The sequence below is a fragment of the Malus domestica genome, chromosome 07 (genome assembly GCF_042453785.1).
Source record: "Malus domestica chromosome 07, GDT2T_hap1".
NCBI lineage: Eukaryota > Viridiplantae > Streptophyta > Magnoliopsida > Rosales > Rosaceae > Malus > Malus domestica.
Window position 1 is genome coordinate 6,487,246 of NC_091667.1, and position 20,013 is coordinate 6,507,258.

The 20,013-nt window shown below is 39.8% G+C and overlaps 2 protein-coding genes and 1 long non-coding RNA gene across 3 annotated transcripts; 1 reads left to right on the forward strand and 2 right to left on the reverse strand.

The window, feature by feature from the left end:
• Positions 1–284: 284 nt before the first annotated feature.
• Positions 285–16,848, reverse strand: LOC114825820 (uncharacterized). Its single transcript, XM_070825589.1, has 5 exons — positions 16,170–16,848; positions 4,092–4,124; positions 1,451–1,480; positions 1,105–1,146; positions 285–667 (listed from the first exon to the last, which is right to left on the reverse strand). Exons 1-5 carry the CDS (start codon positions 16,846–16,848, stop codon positions 285–287), a joined length of 1,167 nt encoding a protein of 388 aa, XP_070681690.1.
• Positions 13,875–15,639, forward strand: LOC103438812 (uncharacterized). Its single transcript, XR_011582630.1, has 2 exons — positions 13,875–14,246; positions 14,847–15,639. It is a non-coding gene; the product is annotated as an uncharacterized lncRNA (long non-coding RNA).
• Positions 16,849–18,375: 1,527 nt separating the features above from the next.
• Positions 18,376–19,992, reverse strand: LOC103438813 (UPF0481 protein At3g47200-like). The gene has a single exon (XM_070825590.1). It carries the CDS (start codon positions 19,990–19,992, stop codon positions 18,376–18,378), a length of 1,617 nt encoding a protein of 538 aa, XP_070681691.1.
• Positions 19,993–20,013: the final 21 nt, after the last annotated feature.

Sequence of the window (20,013 nt, forward strand, 5' to 3'; positions counted from 1 at the left end):
ATGACTTTCCTCCTTACTTCTTCCCTTTGGATTATGGCACACACACCAGTGAAGGAAGGGAGTTCAACATTCATTAAGATGTAACTTCTGAGGTCTTCGAACTCTGGACCTAAACTTGCCAAGAGTTGAAAAATCTTGTCTTCTTCTGCTCTCTTGATTAACACAGTGGCATCAGTGGTATGAGGACGATAAACATCGAGCTCATTCCACATGTTTGTAAGACTACCAAGGTGTTGAACAAATTCTTTGCTTCCTTGTTATAGACTTGCCAGATTCTTCTTAAGCTAAAAGACACGGGCATCATTATTTTGATTTCCATACATCTCTTTTACTTGCTTCCAAAGATGCATGGGTGACTCGGAATAACTGAAAATTTCAGCAATCCTTCGCTCCATTAAATTGAGCAACCAAGACATGACCAACTGATCTTTGCACAGCCACGACTCGTATGTAGAAGAAGTGGCTATTGGAGCTTCAATAACACTATTTACATAGCCAAGCTTTGATCTTCCTCCAAGTGCAAGAGATACTGCACGACTCCAGGGAAGGTAGTTGAATTCATTCAACAAAACAGAACTGAGACGTTGATTAGGATTGACCTCAACGTCAGAAAATGCTGGAGCATCCATCGAGCTTTCAGTTTCAGAGAGTTCTTCAGCCATCTTGGCTTAGAGCAAAAGAAACTTAGCGGAAACGATTACGAAAGTCAGGAATTTAGAGTTCCTGCTCTGATACCATATTGAATTTTTTTATGTATATTTCGTATATAAAACAATTACAAGATTAAACATATATAGAAGAAGAAACGGGACAGAAAATAGAGGACAAAAGGTAGAGGACAATGGCAGCTAAGCAAGCATAATGATGACCTCCACTCTCTCTAACTTAAGCCACTAACTAGCTTTACAATGATGAGGGAATATTATCACTTAACTATGCCTAAAGTAAACATTAAATAAGAGATGCACCATGACTAAAACAAACAGCTAACACTAGCACTAAGACTAGCCGAAAGTTGCCGAAAGCTGAGCTGTTATCCATCAAAACTAGACAAAAGCTTGCATTATTCTTCCAACAACTTGAGATATTATATGCAAGAAATACAAGTTCTTATTGAAGATATCCCCGGAAACCATAGAGGATTATCTGCAAGAAATGTAAAATCCAAAGTTTGAGATGTGCAAGCCCAAATAAATGATGGTGAAAACGAGCAAAAAACAAAGAAAAACTGAGTTTAATGGGACTGCTCTAGCGAAAGACTTGTAGCTTAGTTGGTTGAGAACATTTATCATTTCGCTAGAGATAGCGAGTATGATTTTTTCCTCTCCCAAATATTATTTGTGTAAAAGAATAGAAAATTGTGACTGTTCCTTGGATTGACAATTGTTGTTTAAACAAAAAGAAGAAAAGAAACAAGAAATGAAAAAACTTTTGGAGAGAACGTTCTTACTAACGTATAATCTTCCATGAGCAAAGAAACCTATTACTAACGTATAATCTTCCACGAGCAAAGAAACCTACATAGATGAAATCATGAAAAAAAAAGGCTTTTTATATTAGGAAAACTAATGAAAAGGGCTTGAAAACTTTGAGTTTTAATGATAAGGACAAAATAAAGGGTAAAGTGAATAGTATCAGGTTTGACTTTTTAGTGTAAAAATGTAGTTTTTCGTTAAAGTAAACAGTACTGCGAACTTTTCGTTAAAACTCACTTTTATATTAGCACCTCACAAAATATTGAATGCACCCCACATAAAAAATTAATATTAAATGACTTATTTACCTCACTATGCAATGATAATTTTGACCTTATTAGATTTTAAAAAAAAAAAATTCTAAATACACCCCAAATCACTTTTAGCGTATTATTTATCTTCTCAACTATCAAAACCCAGCTTCACATGAGGTAAGACTTCATATTTTTCATTGTTGTAGTGATTTTGATGACATCGATAATTATTTAATCTTGCGTTTGCTGCGTTATTTAAACTTCTATATTCATATTCATCTTTTAGGGATCACAATGAGAGTTTACATGAAATCTCCTTACCTTTGTCCGTCCAAGAAATTTTTTCTCCAATTTCTCAGTGTTTGGAAGTAATGGATACCAATGTTTTCCAAGTGCCCCACACTGCAGAAATGAAGTTCGTGAAAGTCAAAAATTGCATACCTCAAAGTTAAACCTAACAATGAAGCCATCTGTTACCCTACCTAGCAAATCATCATTTTGAAATCATTCGGCAAACTAAACGTTTAGATGATTTAAAATCTTTCGGCAAACTAAACATTCAAATAGTTAGATTCAGTCCCTAAAAATAAAAAATCAGTGTTATAAGATTTGAGAAACGTGGGATGTATATACAAAATATAAGGTGTATATTGAGAATGTGGGATGTGGGGGTATTATGGAAAAGTATGTGGGGTGTATTAAGATAATTTTTAAGTGAAAAAGCAAATGTGGGGTGTATTAAAGATGTGGGGTTTATTCAACAATTTGTGGGGTGTTAATATAATGAGCCAAAAGAAAACATTAGTCCACATTTAAAATCAAGTTTTGACACATACTCACCAAGAAATGGTGTTTGGTGCATTTTACATTTTTATTGTCCAGATTTTTGTATGATATGTACAGAAAATCCAAAAGGGTTGTTTAATTTACACCCGCCACATTGTTGAATACACCCTACATACAAGGGAGGAAGGGAAAGTTTTCAGGTGAAAAAAGGCGATATATGGTCTCAAGCAGTCTCCTCGGGCTTGGTTCGAGATATGAAGTTACCTCACATTTACTTTTTCAACTACAACTTATCTTAGTGCACCTCACGTACTTTCCTATAATACCCTCAAACCCCACATTCTCTACATACACCTCACACTCCCTACACCCCACATATCCACATCCTAGGTGCAGCCTCAGTGTCCCATGGAGAAGCATCGCCTTACGATCCTATTTAAGTAAACAAATAAATTTGGAAAACTAGACAAAAATTGGTACCCGTCAACCAGAAGCCGCACAGATTATCTTCGAATAACATGAATTTATTACCTCCGAATAACAAAAACTTGCCGCAATCGAGTTTGTGATTTGTAATACATTCATTTTGTGATCAGGTGTTTTTTTTTTTGAATGGGTGGTTCTTACTGCCTTAGCAATGATAAAGGTAAGCAGGATTAGTTTTCCATAACTAGTCAAAGAAGTACTGAACTAAACCAAATAGGTTCCATAACCAGTCAAATTAAAACTATTTTCTTTGATAAGGAAAATCTGCACTCACCAATATTTGGTTACATATATAGAAGGCCCTAATTTGCATAACGATGTCGATGAAATCACTAAAACAATGAAAAATTATAAGGACTTACTTTATGTCGATAGGGGTATATTTAGAAGTTTCATTTAAAATTAAAAAAAAAACTTATGAGCCCTAAATAGTCATTGCATATTAGAGTACATAGTTATTTAATAATGAATCTTAATATGGGGTTTCTAGTTGTGTTTGGCTAAAAACTTAAAAAGTGTTTTTGACTCATAGAAGCACAATTTGAAGAAACATTGCTTCTTAAAAATTGCACTTGGATTTTAATTAAAATTTCAACATGTTTATAATAACAAAAAAATTTAGCAGAAGTTATTATGAAAGAAATCAATACCAACGTTATTTTTATATTAAGTCATGTAACCAGTAATGATCTATTTGGTATTGCTTTCTTTCAAAAGCATTTCTGCTCAACTTGTGCAAAAAAATGTTTTTCGTTATAAACATGTTGAAAATTTTCTGACCAATCCAATTGATTTTTCGAAGAAGAGGTTAAAGTGCTTTCTGAAGATGCATTGATAGATTTATCGATGCTTCTCCAACTAGGGCTTATATGAGCGAAAAGAACTTTAATTTTTCTGTCAAAGGCAATTGGAAGTGATTTTTACCTTTCAAGAGCAATCCAAATATGCCCTTGTCCAAATATAATTAACTAATTCCTAAAAGGGTTACCTGTTGTTGTGAACTCAGAAGCTATAACAGAATAACATTGGATTAAAAAAAATAATAAATACAAAAAAAAGGGAGATTAATTTTTGAGACGAACTCCCTTACCGTAAATCACCTCCCACCGATATCGAAAGAAACCTACAGGGACAAAGAAGAAGACAACGTGTTTGGGTTAGAACTTGAACTTTGAGCTCAAAAGGAAGTTAGCCCAAAAGAAGGTCTAGAAGGAAAGAAGCCCGAGGCTCAGTCGAAGCCCAGAAGGCAGGAGAGGCCCTTTTTCCGACTAAGTGCAAATCACTTAAGTCACTTGCTCACCTACCTAGAGGTCAAGTGGTATAGACCAGCCAGCTAATTAGCCCAAAAGTACTTTACAATGGTAGTACAAGTAAAAAGTTGATGAGTCACTACCCTTCAGCTGCATTTGGGCAAGATTGATGTTGCAGGCAGCCAAGCCAAATTGTCTATAAAAGAGGAAGGAGCAATCAGAGATAGGGACACTCAATCAAATAAACAAATACACAAACTCTGCTCAAGCTAGATTTGCATACGAAGCTGTAGTCAGCACCAAGCCTTCATCATTTTCAGGATCAACCTTCACCAGAAGTCTTTGTAAAAGCTCTGCTACCTTGTCTGAATCTCGATGTAGTATCGATTCCCTCCTATAAACTCATCTCCCAATCTCCCTTTCTAGCACTCAAACCCTCTATAAATTAGAAAGAGAGGAAGTTGCAAGACAATCAACCTTACTCGACAAGGTGAAACCTTGCCCAACCCTCTTTGTCCTATCTTTCCATTCATAAAACTAGTAATATAATGTATACTTCCATCTGTATCCAAGTTATTTCTAGCAAGTTTATGATTAAAAGACTTCTTGGTTCTTGGATCTGGCCGGTTTAATGGTGCCCAATCATGCTTGACTAGATCTAAGTTCTAACCTTTCGGGCATATAAGATTGATCAACCAAAAGTCCTTGGTCTCAAGGCATAAAAAAAGAACTTTATGTGGACTTAACCCATCCACGACAATCCTTGATAACAAGAAGTCCGAAGTTACTTGGGGCGCAAGTAATCAGCCTATTTCTTAGTTTTGCTCCTGTTATATTATGATGTCATAGAACGCTTGAGTATAGAATTAATTCTGATATGAAGCCTCAAGGCCTATATTTAAGGCCCTACAAAGGCACCTATCTGGGTTCGTTCTGCTTTGCGGGCTCGGGTGATTAAAGTATAACAGTTGTAAAATTTCTGCAACAATGAAACAACCACTATATGTTCAAGTATTAGGTTAGTTTTGATTATGAGCCTCAAGGCTTACACCTAAGGCCCTACAAAGGCACCTTTCATAGCTAACTTGGTCTCTCGGGCATATACGATTAAACTAAACATCTGTTTTACATCTGTCATGCTAAAGATGGCAGTGGCATGTCTGAATACCTAAAGTTAATTTTGATTGTGAGCCTTAAGGCCTACATCTAAGGCCCCTGCAAAGGCACATTTAAGGATTAACTCTGTCCTTCTCTTACAGCCCGCCAATAAGCAGAAGCCCGACAGACAATATCAACCGGCGCCAACCTCTTGGGGAGCTGTGTGCTTGTCGGCCAGGAAACGTCCCCATCAGAAATTCCTCAAGACGAACATAGTTTTGGCACGCCCGGTGAGATTTCTTGATCAAATCTTACTTGTCAAAGCAATATGTCAAAAACATCTGAAAATTTAAAAAGGGCAGCTGTTCCAAAAAAAATCATTAATGAAGACGTGCAAACTAACTTGTTGCAAATGTTGCAAAGATTGGAAAACGCCTCCGCAGACTTCAGAAGGAAAACAGACCTGGTGATGGGACTAACTATTCTCATATCTTTACCTCTACTTGGGGGAAAAGATGATGGGGAAGAAGAAAGGAAAAAGCTTGAGGACAACCAGCCAGATGAAGAAATGACCTTGGCAAATAATCCACCTAGCCCATCAATATTCTTACAGAATAATCAGGGGCAAGTCGAAATAATGGTGGACAAGCATCCAGATCCATTTTCAGAGGCCCCAGTCAATATGATTAATTTAGCATAGGCCGAGAAGGGGAAAAAAGGTTGCAAGGGATACAGAAGAAGAAAGGCCGGCTGACAAATCCACAAAAGGGGTGATCAAATTGCCCGAACATCCAAAAGCAGCCATAATCAAAGGGATGGTTCTGTGCAGTAGATGCCAATGCGAGTGTGAGCTCGAAATACCGCCAGCAGGAGTTCTCATTGATCATGAGTTGATCAGGAGGAAAGAAGAAAAAGAAAGAAAAGAAGCTCGCGATAAGGCTAGGAGGATAACAGGAAAAGATACTTCCCGAAGTGTTTTTCAACGGTAAGGATGGGATTCCCAACCTAGAGCTTTATCAGAAATATTACGAAATCATGAAGCTTCTGAGGAAGCGGAAGACAAAGAGGCCAAAGGTTCAAAAGAGAGGGAGATAAGGCATCCCCAATATAGCCATACAAAAAGAGAACTTAAAAGGAATGATAGGATTGTCAAAAAGGATAATCCTGCTCGTCTCGGGCGAAAATGGTACGTGGTCAGAAAGAATGGGTAACCCGCCAAACAAAGGGGAGCTTCCATGATTAGAAGGGTCCAGAGGCAGCACAAAGCCTACATGAACTCTTTAAAGACTCATGCGACGTCTGAAGCCTCCAAGAATCCAAAGTTTGAAAAAACATCATCTGAGGGAAGTAGTTAGTTCCACTGGAGGAGTAAAAAAGAGGTGGAGATGGCTAATAGCAAAACAGAAGGTGAAGGAAACTATGTACCATAAAGCCTACACCTTGGGAAGTACATGATCTTGAGGAGAGCTCAAGAAGATATGATAATGATGCCAACTCCTGGATAGAAGACAGGGCCTATTTGTTTTGGAACTGTTTCGCCCGAAATGAGACTCTCTTCTATATCATTGGTGGATCTTTTTTGAGGAAGTGCCAAAACAGATACTAGATTCAGGCATAAATTAACAGGATGGGGCACCATAACCACTACTCCCAGAAGATGCGATGACCTGGTTAAATGAGTTTATGGGCCAAATCGGGAGCAAGAAAGAAGACTTTCCAGAACCTAGCAATTTTCATGTCAACCTGACGTATATGTTATCTGTCATGTTTGGTGCCGGGCCGGATCAGCCCGCCACTATGGAAGGTGACTATTTGACAACGGAGCCAATGATGGCCCATGTCAGTGTTGAAGTAGCTAAAGATGGAGAGTTGGGAAAAGTTGAATCATCTAAGACATCCAAGGATGGTCTATTAAGGATCTATACGGATAAAATGGTGTTCAGCCGCCCAAATATGTTGTTAGCCAACCATCTTAAGCCAATATATGTTGCAGCTCATTTAAAGGGGGTGCCCTTCAAAAGGGTTTTGATTGATGGTGGAGCGGTTGTTAATGTACTACCAACCAAGCAAATGAAGAAGATAGGGAGAGGTGTAGAAGATTTCATTCCCACGGACTTCACAGTTTTGAGCTTCTCGGGTGTTATCACCAAAACTCATGGGATTTTTCCCTTAGAAGTGGACTTGGGGTCTAAACAAATCATGTTGGCATTCTTTGTGGTGGATTGCGCTTCAACCTATGAAGCATTACTCGGAAGAAACTGGATCCATCAAAGTCTCGCCATACCCTCCACTCTATATCAGCAAGTTATTGTTTACCATGAGGCAAGGACGAAGGGAACATGCTTTCGGGAGATGGTGGAGGCCGAATCACGACCATTTTTCCCTACAGCTAATGTTGCGGAGGCAAGTTTCTACAATCCCAATGTAGGAATTTTGCAATGTTCAGGAGCAGATGAGAACGACTGCCCTACCAAGGTACGGGCCAAAAGCTCTTAGAATAAGGAATGCTCCTCACTAGAGAAGAATGGGATAAACCCTGCATCGTCCCAACATCCCAATACCATTAATGACAAAACAAAAGAGAAAGGATCAGGTAATGGTAGTCAGGTCCCTGATCAAAAGACTATTGGTGTGGGAGATGAAAAAAGCAAGAAATGGAGCTCTTAGAAAAAGAAGAGCAGGAATGGCAGCTAAGAACTCCGACCAGCCAGGATAAAAGCAGATAAGAGCTTTGCGGAGAAGAACTGAATGCGGCCATACGAATGGCCGATTGCATATATGACTTGGATGGGCCAGACGACTTGCCCGAAAACCCGAAGTTAGTCGAATTTTTTTGTGCGCAGAGCTTGACAAGCCACCACTAGAAGTTCAGGATCCTTTGGAAGTCATTGACTTGGGGACAGAAGGAGATCCAAGACCTATACAAATTAGTGGTTTGTTAGACACTAATGATCGGGCAAAGATTGTCTATCTTTTGCAAGAATTTAAAGATTGTTTTGCTTGGCATTATACTGAGATGCCAGGTTTAAATTCAACCTTGGTGGAACACAGAATGCCCATCAAGGAGGGATATAAACCTATTAAGCAAGCGCCACGAAGGATGTCAAAAGAAATAGAAGAAAAGGTCAAAGAATAAATTGAAAGACTAGTAAAAGCTGGATTTATTAGGCCTGCCAAATATGTAGAGTGGTTGGCCAACATTGTACCCGTTTTAAAAGCCATAACAAAAGCAGTACGATGTTGCGTTGATTACAGAAATATTAATGGCGCTACACCAAAAGATGAATATCCCATGCCCATGGCTGATCTACTTATAGATGCAGTGGCAAAACACAAAGTCTTATCTTTTATGGATGGAAATGTCGAGTATAATCAGATAAAGATGGCACAGGAAGATATACACAAAACAACTTTTAGGTGTCCCAGGCATGTGGGGGCATATGAATACCTAGTTATGCCATTCGGGCTCAAGAATGCTGGTGCAACCTATTAAAGGGCAATGAATGCCATCTTTCATGATCTGATTGGCCATAACATGGAGGTGTATATCGATGACATCATGGTGAAATCCAAAACAAAAAAGCAGCATCTGACAGACCTCAGACAAGCTTTGACAAGGATGAGGATCCATAAACTAAAGATGAATCCAAAGAAGTGTGCGTTTGGAGTGAGAGCGGGCAACTTCTTGGGATTCCTGGTTCATCAAAGAGGTGTAGAAGTGGACAAGAGCAAGTTTCGGGCAATAATGGAGTCACCTTCGCCCAACAACAAGGTGCAACTTCTGAGACTACTAAGCAAAATTAATTTCGTAAGGAAATTCATTGCCAATTTAGCGGGCAAGATCCAGCCGCTGACTCCTCTGCTGAGACTAAAGGATAAAGAAAATTTTGAGTGGGGACCACCACACCAAAAGGCTTTCGACAACATCAAAGCCTATTTGACTTCTCCACCAGTGTTAGTACCACCTCAAAGGGGAAAACCCTTAAAGCTAAATATTTCTACTTCAGAGAAATCAATTGGGAGTTTACTAGCCCAAAACAATGAAGGCGGGAAGGAGCAGGCGGTGTACTACCACAGTAGAATTCTGACTGTGTAGAAACAAGATACTCCCCAATAGAAAGATTGTGCCTAGCTATGTATTTCACTGCTAGTAAGTTGAGGCATTACATGTTACCTTGTCACATGCACATCATCGCCAAAATAGATGTGATAAAGTATATGTTGTCAAAACTAATGCTAACAGGAAGGATTGGGAAGTGGATTCTTGCATTATCAAAGTTTAGCTTGCAATATGAACCCCAAAGGGCGGTCAAGGGCCAAGCAATTACCGACTTCTTGACAGAGCATCAAGAGTCTCAAGATGAGATTGTCAATATACCGGGGACCCTGGAAGTGACTAGCATTTGGATCCCACCAGGCAAGAACATCTCGGGCAAAAAAGAGTGGGTACAACAAGAAATAAAAAGAGTAACTGGCCTATGAATTACTCCTTGGAAGCTGTATTTTGATGGTTCTTGCACTCAGAAGGCTTCTGGAGCTGGGATTGTCATCATAAATCCCCAATGCGTTCACCATTATTACTCGTTCCTCCTAAATTACCAAGGGAACACCAACAATCAGGCAGAGTATGAAGCCTTGATAATTGGTTTAGAAATCTTGATAGAGCTGGGGGCAATGGAGGTAGATGTGTTTGGTGATTCAAAGTTAGTAATAAATCAGCTAAATGGAGAATACAAGTGCAAACATATCACCATGGCTGGGTATTACTTGGCGGCCACGCAATTATTGAGCTATTGGGATTCTGAGATATTAGTTAATTATGTCCCCAGGGGATTCAATTTGGCGGCCAACGAGATGGCATAAGTAGCCTCAGGAGTACCAATCCAGGAAAGGAAATATGGAGTAGATGTTGAGATTAAAAGAAGAAATCTTCCTTCTATCCTAGAAAGGGGATTCAGTTTAGATATAATGGTTCCAGAAAGAGAAATGGAAGACTGAAGATCGCCTATCATTCATTATTTGAAAGATCCTTCTTCACCCACAAGCAAGAATAATAGACAGCAAGCAACCAAGTATGTCTTATGGGTGGGGAGCCTGCTAAGGAAAACTCCAGATGGACTACTGTTGAAATTCCTAGGCCAAGAGGAATCTATGAGAGTAATGGCCGAAGTACATGAAGGAATATGCGGGGCACATCAAGCTAGAACGAAGATAAGATGGTTGTTTAGGAGGTATGGGTATTTCTGGCCCGACGTAGAAAAAGATTGCAAGTCTTATCCCCGAGGTTGTGAAGAATGTCAAAGGCATGAACCCCTCCAACATGTGCCTTCAGTACCTTTAAATCCAATGGTCAAGCCTTGGCCCTTCAGAGAATGGGCAATGGACTTCATCGAGCAGATTTATCCAGCTTCTAGCAAAGAGCATACTTTCATAATTGTGGCGACGGATTACTTCACCAAATAGGTAGAAGCTTCGGCCGTAAAGACCATAACCTCACTTGCAGTCAAGAAATTTATTGAGACCAAGATTCTGCACAGGTTTGGGGTGCCCGAAACCATAGTCACGAATCGCGGGCCATCTTTTATATCAAAAGAAGTTGAAGAGTTTGCAAACAAATACAAGGAAGGTAAAGCTGAAGTCTTTCAAGGAAGGAGATTTAGTATGGAAAACAGTCATCCTTTTAGGAGCTCAGCTGAGGGGTTTTGGGAAATGGAGCCCAACATGGGAAGGTCCTTTCATTGTTAGTCAAGTATTAGACAAATGAGGATACTACTTGGCGGATATCGAAGGAAATTGGCAGAAACATCCCATCAATGTCAAATTCTTAAAAAAAGTATTGTCCTACATTATGGGATGTTAGGGATTGTTATATTGAAGAAGATGTAAGATAAAGTAGGCTTCGGGGTGCCAGAGTGCAGTGTTCGTTCATCGACCATTCAAGAAAACAGAAAGATAAAAGTTGTTAAAATGATGTTTTATTCATTTCGAAAAATTCGTGAAATTTACATCAGATTCAGCTCTAATGTGATATGCTCAGTTCCTTCTAGTTGCAGTGATGTCTCGACCAGTTTTCTGATGTCTTCATGGACAAAACCCGATTAGGTGATCTGGTTGTGAGGCCAAGATGAGCTTGGTAAAGGACCCTCAATGCGAACCTTCACCAGGTATGATGGTAAAGTCTGACTTATCGGGGCAACTACCAGAATGGTGATCCTTCGACCAAACTTGTAAAAGTTCAAAGCTCAGAACGAGGAAACCGCCTCACCAAAGGTGTTGGGGATAGCGGGGTGTTTGACCAAAGGTGTTGGAGATGGTAGTTACTTGATGAAAATCCTTTTTCTCTCGAAAAGGGAGTTTTAGGAAACTCCACGTGAATTCTGAGGAACCCATTTCCCTAGTTTTAGAAGAAAACTTAGAAGGTAGAAACGCCCGATGGTGATAAAGTGGAAGGTTGAAGATGATCTGTTGGCTGGGCATAAGAAGCTTTTGGCTTAAGTTATTTGTTCAAAAATGAAGATTTGAGCCGGAATTTATAAGAACATTAGAGGATAGCTCAAAGGTCATAGGAAGAGCAAGAGACGCGTGATCGCAATAAACCCGTCTAGAAGACACAAGTTCCTCAAGCAGGCGTAACATGCGCAGGCGACTATTCAGTCAATATTGGCGCCTGGAATTCCAGCCTAAATATTAATTGAAGGGGGCACTATTTGGGTTAAAACTTGAACTTTGGGCTCAAAAGGAAGTTAGCCCAAAAGAAGGTCTAGAAGGAAAGAAGCCCGAGGCTCAGTCGAAGCCCAGAAGGCAGAAGAGGCCCTTTTTCTGACTAAGTGCAAACCACTTAAGCCACTTGCTCACCTACCTAAAGGTCAAGTGCTATAGACCAGCCAGCTAATCAGCCCAAAAGTACTTCACAATGGCAGTACAAGTAAAAAGCTGATGAGTTACTACCCTTCAACTGCATTTGGGCAAGATTGATGTTACAAGCAGCCAAGCCAAATCGTCTATAAAAGAGGAAGGAGAAATCAGAGATAGGGACACTCAATCAAACAAACAAATACACAAACTCTGCTCAAGCTAGATTTGCATACGAAGCTGTGGTCAGCACCAAGTCTTCATCATTTTCAGGATCAACCTTCACCAGAAGTCTTTGTAAAGGCTCTGCTACCTTGTCTGAATCTCGATGTAGTATCGATTTCCTCCTATAAACTCATCTCCCAATCTCCCTTTCTAGCACTCAAACCCTATGTAAATCAGAAAGAGAGGAAGTTGCAAGACAATCAGCCTTACCCGACAAGGTGAAACCTTGCCAACCCTCTTTGTCCTGTCTTTCCATTCATAAAACTAGTAATATAATGTATACTTCCATCTGTATCCAAGTTATTTCTAGCAAGTTTATGATTAAAAGACTTCTTGGTTCTTGGATCTGGCCGGTTTAATGGTGCCCAATCATGCTTGACTATATATAAGTTTTAACCTTTCAGGCATATAAGATTGATCAACCAAAAGTCCTTGGTCTTAAGGCATAAAAAAAGAACTTTATGTGGTTAACCCATCCATGACAATCCTTGATAACAAGAAGTCTGAAGTTACTTGGGGCGCAAGTAATCAGCCTATTTCTTAGTTTTACTCTTGTTATATTATGATTGCCATAGAACGCTTGAGTATAGAATTAATTCTGATAGGAAGCCTCAAGGCTTATATTTAAGGCCCTACAAAGGCACCTATCTGGGTTTGTTCTGCTCTGCGAGCTCGGGTGATTAAAGTATAACAGTTGTAAAATTTCTGCAACAATGAAACAACCACTATATGTTCAAGTACTAGGTTAGTTTTGATTGTGAGCCTCAAGACCTACACCTAAGGCCCTACAAAGGCACCTTTCATAGCTAACTTGGTCTCTCGGGCATATACGATTAAACTAAACATCTGTTTTACATCTGTCATGCTAAAGATGGCAGTGGCACGCCTGAATACCTAAAGTTAATTTTGATTGTGAGCCTCAATGCCTACATCTAAGGCCCCCACAAAGGCACTTTTCAGGATTAACTCTGTCCTTCTCTACAGCCCGCCAATAAGTAGAAGCCCGACAAACAATATCAACCTGCGCCAACCTCTCGGGGAGTTGTGTGCTCGTTGACTAGGAAACCTCCCCATCAGAAATTCCTCGAGACGAACACAACGTTAGCAATTCAGCATACAAAGTTGGAAAAGATTTTTTTAAATTGTAAAGGTTGTTTTTATGTTGTCATTGTGCACTCCCAAGTCCTGTGTTTGTCTGCATTTTTAAATCAAACATTGCCTTTGTGCCTGTTGATCGATATTTCTACGTAGTTCCATTTGTGTGTGTGTGTATGTGTGTTTAGAGACAAAAATTTAAAACTAATGAGTGAAGTTAGATACCCAATTTGTTCTACCTAGAAGTGGGCAAACGGGTAGAGAAACCGCGGCCCTGGAAAGGCTGATATCATTAATTTGTGGGGCAGGCCAAGTCCAGATACATAGAAAAACGGGTACCCAGACTAATCCGTTTCTAATTATAATGAACGGCCGAGATTGAATGATAACCTATCATCCAATCTCAACCGTTAGTTTCTACCCTCGTTTCTACCCGAGTCGAAGGTCCCAGAATCACTCTTTCAGCTGCCTCTCTCTCCCTCTATCTCGCTCCGCTCTTTCCCTCTCCTCCATCTCTCCTTTCTTGCCGTAACTGATAGGGTTTCCATGTCCGTATAGCTCCAACCTCTCATGCATCAGTGCCTTCAACCTTTACTGATCGTTGTTGCAGCCTTAATCATTTCTGGGTCTCTCTCTTTCGAGGGTTTTTTGGCAGAAAGCTTTGCACTTTCAGCCTCCCGGAGGTTTTTGAGTTGCACCCATGTCAAAGCAACTTGGTTTCTCCGGTAAGTCTTGAGATTTTTCATGTTTTTTTTGTTGAATTTATTGTTTTTGGGCTTAAATAGTTGTCCGCTTGTTTGGAATTTGTGATTTGAATGATGTTTAGCTGTTAAATTTGTACATCAGAGATGAAATATTTGGAATTTTGATGAGCTAGCTTGGTGATCTGTTGGGTTTTGTTGTTTTAGTGAATTTTGATGATTTTAGTTTCATTTTTTGAATAATATTTTGGATTTAGAATAATAATTTAGGGTGCTTAGATGACATAGTTTTGGATTTGAAACCCTAAGATCTGATCAGCCTTTTGGTTCATGTATTCAATTTTGGGGTTATTGTATTTGTTTTCATTTTTAGGTGAATTAATTGCTTTCTGAAATTAGATGAGGATTAATTAACCATGGTTTTAGAAAGCATCAGGACTCAGGAGTTTAGTACTTGTTTCTTTCATGGTCCATATTTGCATGTTGACAACTCAGAGTTGGGCTTCGATTTGATCACATTGGTTTTCTTTTCTAATTTGTTGTTCTTATGAGATCTTTATGATTTTCTTTTCTTTTTTTAGTTTATAAATTTGCTCTATGTTTGAGAGTACTTTTTGTATGCAGAGACATCCCAACTTTTGTCTGGGTTCAACTTTGTTGAAGGGGAGCATACTGCTTTTTGAAGGGGTTTGGGTTCTTGGCTTATGATTTGGTTTCGTATTGCTTGGGGATTGTTTAACGTGCAGATTTTTTTAGCTTGGATTCTTTCATATGTCTACATTATGGAACCATCCTCACATTTGGTTTGCTATTCATCTGTTATCCTTCACTGTTTTCATTGAAAGTTTGTCTTTGGTTTACGCTTCTTTGCTTCATTGTCTTCTGGCATTGGTTTTACGCATATTGGCTTGGTTTATGTACAAAAACTGCAGCCAGATGTAGGAATGATGAGATTCACTACTATTTGACAGATGCTAAAGTTTGTTTGGCGACTTTAAAATTAAGGAATTTTCCTTGGATAAGATCCGACATTTTCATTTCAGATGCAGTTGTCTTTAAACACAGTTACAGAGGAGGGCACTATGTGGTTTGATCTCAAGAGGGAGTATGATGCTTCTTTTGTTGTGATTAGTTTTTTCCTTAAAGCGTTGTTAGATGTGATTCTAAATGTATGCAGTGAATGGTGGATCCTTATTTCATTGGATCCTAGAGGAGTATGGACTGCTTCTAAAATGGAGCCTTATTTCATGTAATGTGTGAAACTGAATCTGTGCAGCTGTGCTGCTATAATTTTTTTTTTCCAAAAAAAAAAAAATGGGGACCCGTGGACCTGTCACGGACCGGCCTGTTTCAAACAAGCTGGATTACGTTCGATTCTTGTATTGAAATATGATGTGCCCGGCCCGTTTCTTATAAACCCGAGTCCAGTCTTGTTCCTTCAAAATTGGGCCCAGCCCGACCTGTGCCGAGCCCTAGTTCTACCCCAAGTGGAAATTTAGTATTAGAAATGGGAAATAAAACATCCTCATACTTTTGGATTGGAGTCGAAAGGTAAATGCTCTCTTATACTAGACTATTTGACAACAATTATCAAACTGTAAATTTAAACCATTGATTTGAGAGAAATGCTAAGAGACTCTTTGTGACTCTCCTTGGATTCTCCGCCACCTAATCTTTTTTGGCACATTGTTTTATAATGTTAGCACGGGAATTGTGCTACAAAGAGGAGGTGGCGGAGAGTTCATGAAGAGTCTCACTTTTGAGAGAATGTCTTTAGCATTTCGCTTGATTTGAATGTTTGGTTTAGAAGGATTGCACAGTTTGACAATACAAGTATTTAATTTATTGAAAAACATAAGTTTGACAACGTAACATTATGCGTGGGGAAACGAGTTAAACATAGTGATCAGTAGCCATGGCCTTTATATTCTATGAGAATTCACGCACCTGGGATGCTGTGTGGAAAACATTTAAGATTACTTCTCCATTGGCCTGGGCAGAGTGGACCCAGATATTCATCAATACCGACTACTCGAAGCTCAAATCCATACATGAGCGCCTTGTGTATGTTTTCATAAGAGGTGTTGTAGTCGTTGACGTAGCTCGAGAGCGCCCAAGTCATCCACTCTGCACTGCAACCCTCATCCAAATCCCTTACTTCCATCAAACCGACCTTGACGTAGCTATACTTTTTTGGTTGGCTCGAAGAAGAAGCACTTGCATCGAAGCATGGAGCAGTGTCCACATACAGAGAAGAATTCATTGGATTCGAACACTTCAAGTAAAATACAACTGTTGAAAGCGGTGAATCCCTTGTATCTTTACCATACAAAGCATATGGTAAATTCAATGTATCAGGCTCAAGCGGAAAGTTTCTCGACATGGAGGAGCAATTGTTGTTCTGAAGGCCAGGATCTATGATGCGGATTGTGTGGTTATCATAGTTGATTGCCTGGAAATAACATTTTCCGGAAGACGGTAGGTCTACTACTGTAGTGTCGTTCTCACAAGACAGCGTATACGGAACGTGGCTGCAGTGCTTTGGACTATCTTTTAGTCGAAAAGGGTAGCTTATGTTGTGAATATTGCCCAGGAGAAGGTACAGTTTGTGTTGTGCCTTGGCCATTCATTAGTGCGGAAACGAGATTCAAATTACAACCTCACTAAATCACACTCAGTTAAACATAATAAAATACAAGAAATAAAGACACCGAGAAATTTACGAGGTTGGGCAAAAATCCTGCCTACGTCCCCGGAGAGATATTACTCTTTACTATGAGAATAACAGTACAAGATACACATGAGTTAAATCGACATAACCCAATCCCAAATCCCTTGCACACCCACTCATAGAATTTTCCCAAGAGCCTCACTCTACCCCAAGAGTTCTTTCACTAGAATATTTTTCACTCTAGCTCTCTTGATTTTCTCTCAACCCATGTTCAACATTTCCCATGGTAGAGCCAAATGCTCTCACCATCTCCTTGGATGCTTCCCTTGATGCCCCTTTCTCACTCGGCAAGCCTTTTCAATATAAGGCCAAGCCATCAACATTAAGGCCAAGATCATTGTGTCTTGCATCATCATTAAAGCAAAAAGCAAGTATCATCATTATATCTTTACTCATGATCATATCCACCAAACTTTTGCTTTTACTTTGTAGCACTTGTCTGCAATTTTCATGCAACCCACATCATGTGATATTTACACCGAAAACAAACACAGGTTACTTCATTGTTGTTAACACATGACTCATAATTACTCACAAATGTATGAGTCAAACACAACAGTTTGTACTATCATCCCTTGCTCTACAAGTTTCACCGGATAAGCCAAAGACAAGAAAAGCCATAATCAATAGCCAAGCAGACCAAGTGAAGGACCTACTTCCCCTTATTCCCACGGAGAGAGAAAGAGAGAGAACAGAGAGAGAGAGAGAGGGTTTGATAATCAAACTAGCTTTCCTACATAAGTGGTGGTAATTGGAGAAGATGTAAGAGCACCTTCCCTGAATTTTCAAATTTCATATTGAATGACATATAAAAAATATCCAAAATAGAAGTCACTAGAAAATCAACAAAATCACATAATTACAAAAAATGAAAAGGATTATCCATCAAACAAGTTCCCTGAAAATGCATTGCAATGGGGTTGTTATGGGTTCTATGGTGGTGGCGTGGAGAAAAGAAGGGGAATAAGAACCTCTGTAGCCCAAGTCAGCAGCTTTTTTAATAGTTTTAAAGTGACTTAGCAATGATGTGGCAGATATACAAGTAGGTAAGTCGACCCCACTAACGTCATGTCAGAGTACTAACAAAATTATTTACATAATTGACGGAAAATGGCAAACGAAGATGAAAGTTGAATTCTAAGGGATTAGGTGGGGAAATTTAAGTTTTATATAGCAAAAGTGAGATTGAAATAGAATTCTAAAAATACAATCTAAAAATACAATCTGAAAAAAAGTTTCCGTCAATACAGTAAGAACAAAGCGCACACGTACATTGTAATTCACTTATTTCCAACAACAACAAAATAATATAATTCACTTATTGTAGTCGTCACACTTGCGTACAGTAGAAAGGACTGTTGAGAAACTATGACTTGTGAAAAACTGCAGAGGTAGCAGGCAGTTGATATGTACTCGAATCTCTCAGCCGGGGTGTGTTTTCAGGTACTTGCATACGGCATCACATGGAGAGGGATCGGAAAAGGCTGCATACCACGTCTGCATACCGCTCAAGCCAAGTCCTAGTAGAACGCCAATGAAACCCAAGAAAGTCCAGGGACTATTGAAATGGTCATGAAAGAATTGAGCCATCCATGTCTTCCACTTGGTTTTGTAGTGATCTTCTATCTGTGCTGTAACATATCGGTAAATCGCATTGTTAGGGACCAAGTCAGTGCTTATCTCGTTGAAGAGTTCAGCCACCTCCTGATCACTCCCAAGCAAGTTTTGAACTATGCCCTTTTTCCTCAAGTGCTTCACATCGTCTGCATGATCAATGAGCGAATCGAGGAAGCCTATGTAAGAGGTGACCACAAAATCGTTCTGGAAATCAGGACACATTTCGTAGGCTATCATGTTCATGAACTTAGGCCCCATCGAGTCGTCAACTTTTATTATGGGAAGATAAAGGAATCCACAGCATAGAAACAGAGGCTTAAAATATATGTCCATCAATGAGTTTTTCTCACTAGGCCTAAAATGGATACCGGCTGCCTGAAGCTCTTGTACGTTGCGAAAAGAATGAGGCAAGGTGCTAGGTCGAGGTACTACCATTGTCTGAAGAAGGTCAAGAAGACGGTGAGTACATCCTGGTTTTGTACTCTGGCTAGGTCGAGGTCCTACCATTGGCCGAAGGTCAAGAATATGATGAGTACATCCTGGTTCTGTACTCAGGCTAGGTGGACCTGGTTCTGTACTCAGGCTAGGTGGACGTCCTACCATTCTTGTCCGAAGAAGGTCAAGAAGATGAGTTGGCTTTCTTTCCACGGCAGGGCCTTGAACTACTGGTGCTCCACCATGTTTCTTGACAAATTCCTCGATTGAGGCTTCCAAGTCCACACGTTTGTTGCTTGAGCTGATCAGCAACTCGAGGAGTTGATAGGGGAGTTGGTTTTCTAGCAAGAACATGTCCTGTTCTACAAATGCCACTTGGTCTCTCTTGATCTTAAAAACTTCCAACTCCTCATATTTGTGCATGAATTCCAACGTCGAACACCCATCAACGAACAGCATCCACGCGAGGGCCTCATCATCGTGGTCCTTTGTTGCTTCTTCATCATAGCACTCCCTTAGCTCCTTAATCTTGTCCTCAACGTTCTTGAGCAACGTTTCATCGTTATTAGTCTGCTCACTATCTTTGATAAAGTGTTCTGTCAATTGAAGCTTGACTTTCTCTGCCTGCTTGTACTTTTCTTTACCATGGTGGCGAGGACCGAGTGCTACCACCCTTGGCTCGTAGTACTTGTCTAAATTTTTGTGATCACGGAGCATGAAGGGAACCCTTTGGATCTTTGGTTTGGCATTTTGCTTTTGAGCTGCTTCTGCCAATGCTTCCCTCATTTTCTTTAGTTTCTCCCCCCTACTGGTTCTTATTACCTCCTCATGGATTGTAATCACCTCCTCTGAAGTTTGCTCCGTGGTGGTGATTTCTGCAGGTTGGCCTTGGTCTCCTCCGCTTGCTTGTCCACCTCCTCTTTTCGCAACTTTCGTCACGGACAGCTCCTTCTTCATGGAAACTACATTTTCATCTTTTTGGGACATTATTAAAGTGCTTGTCTAAAC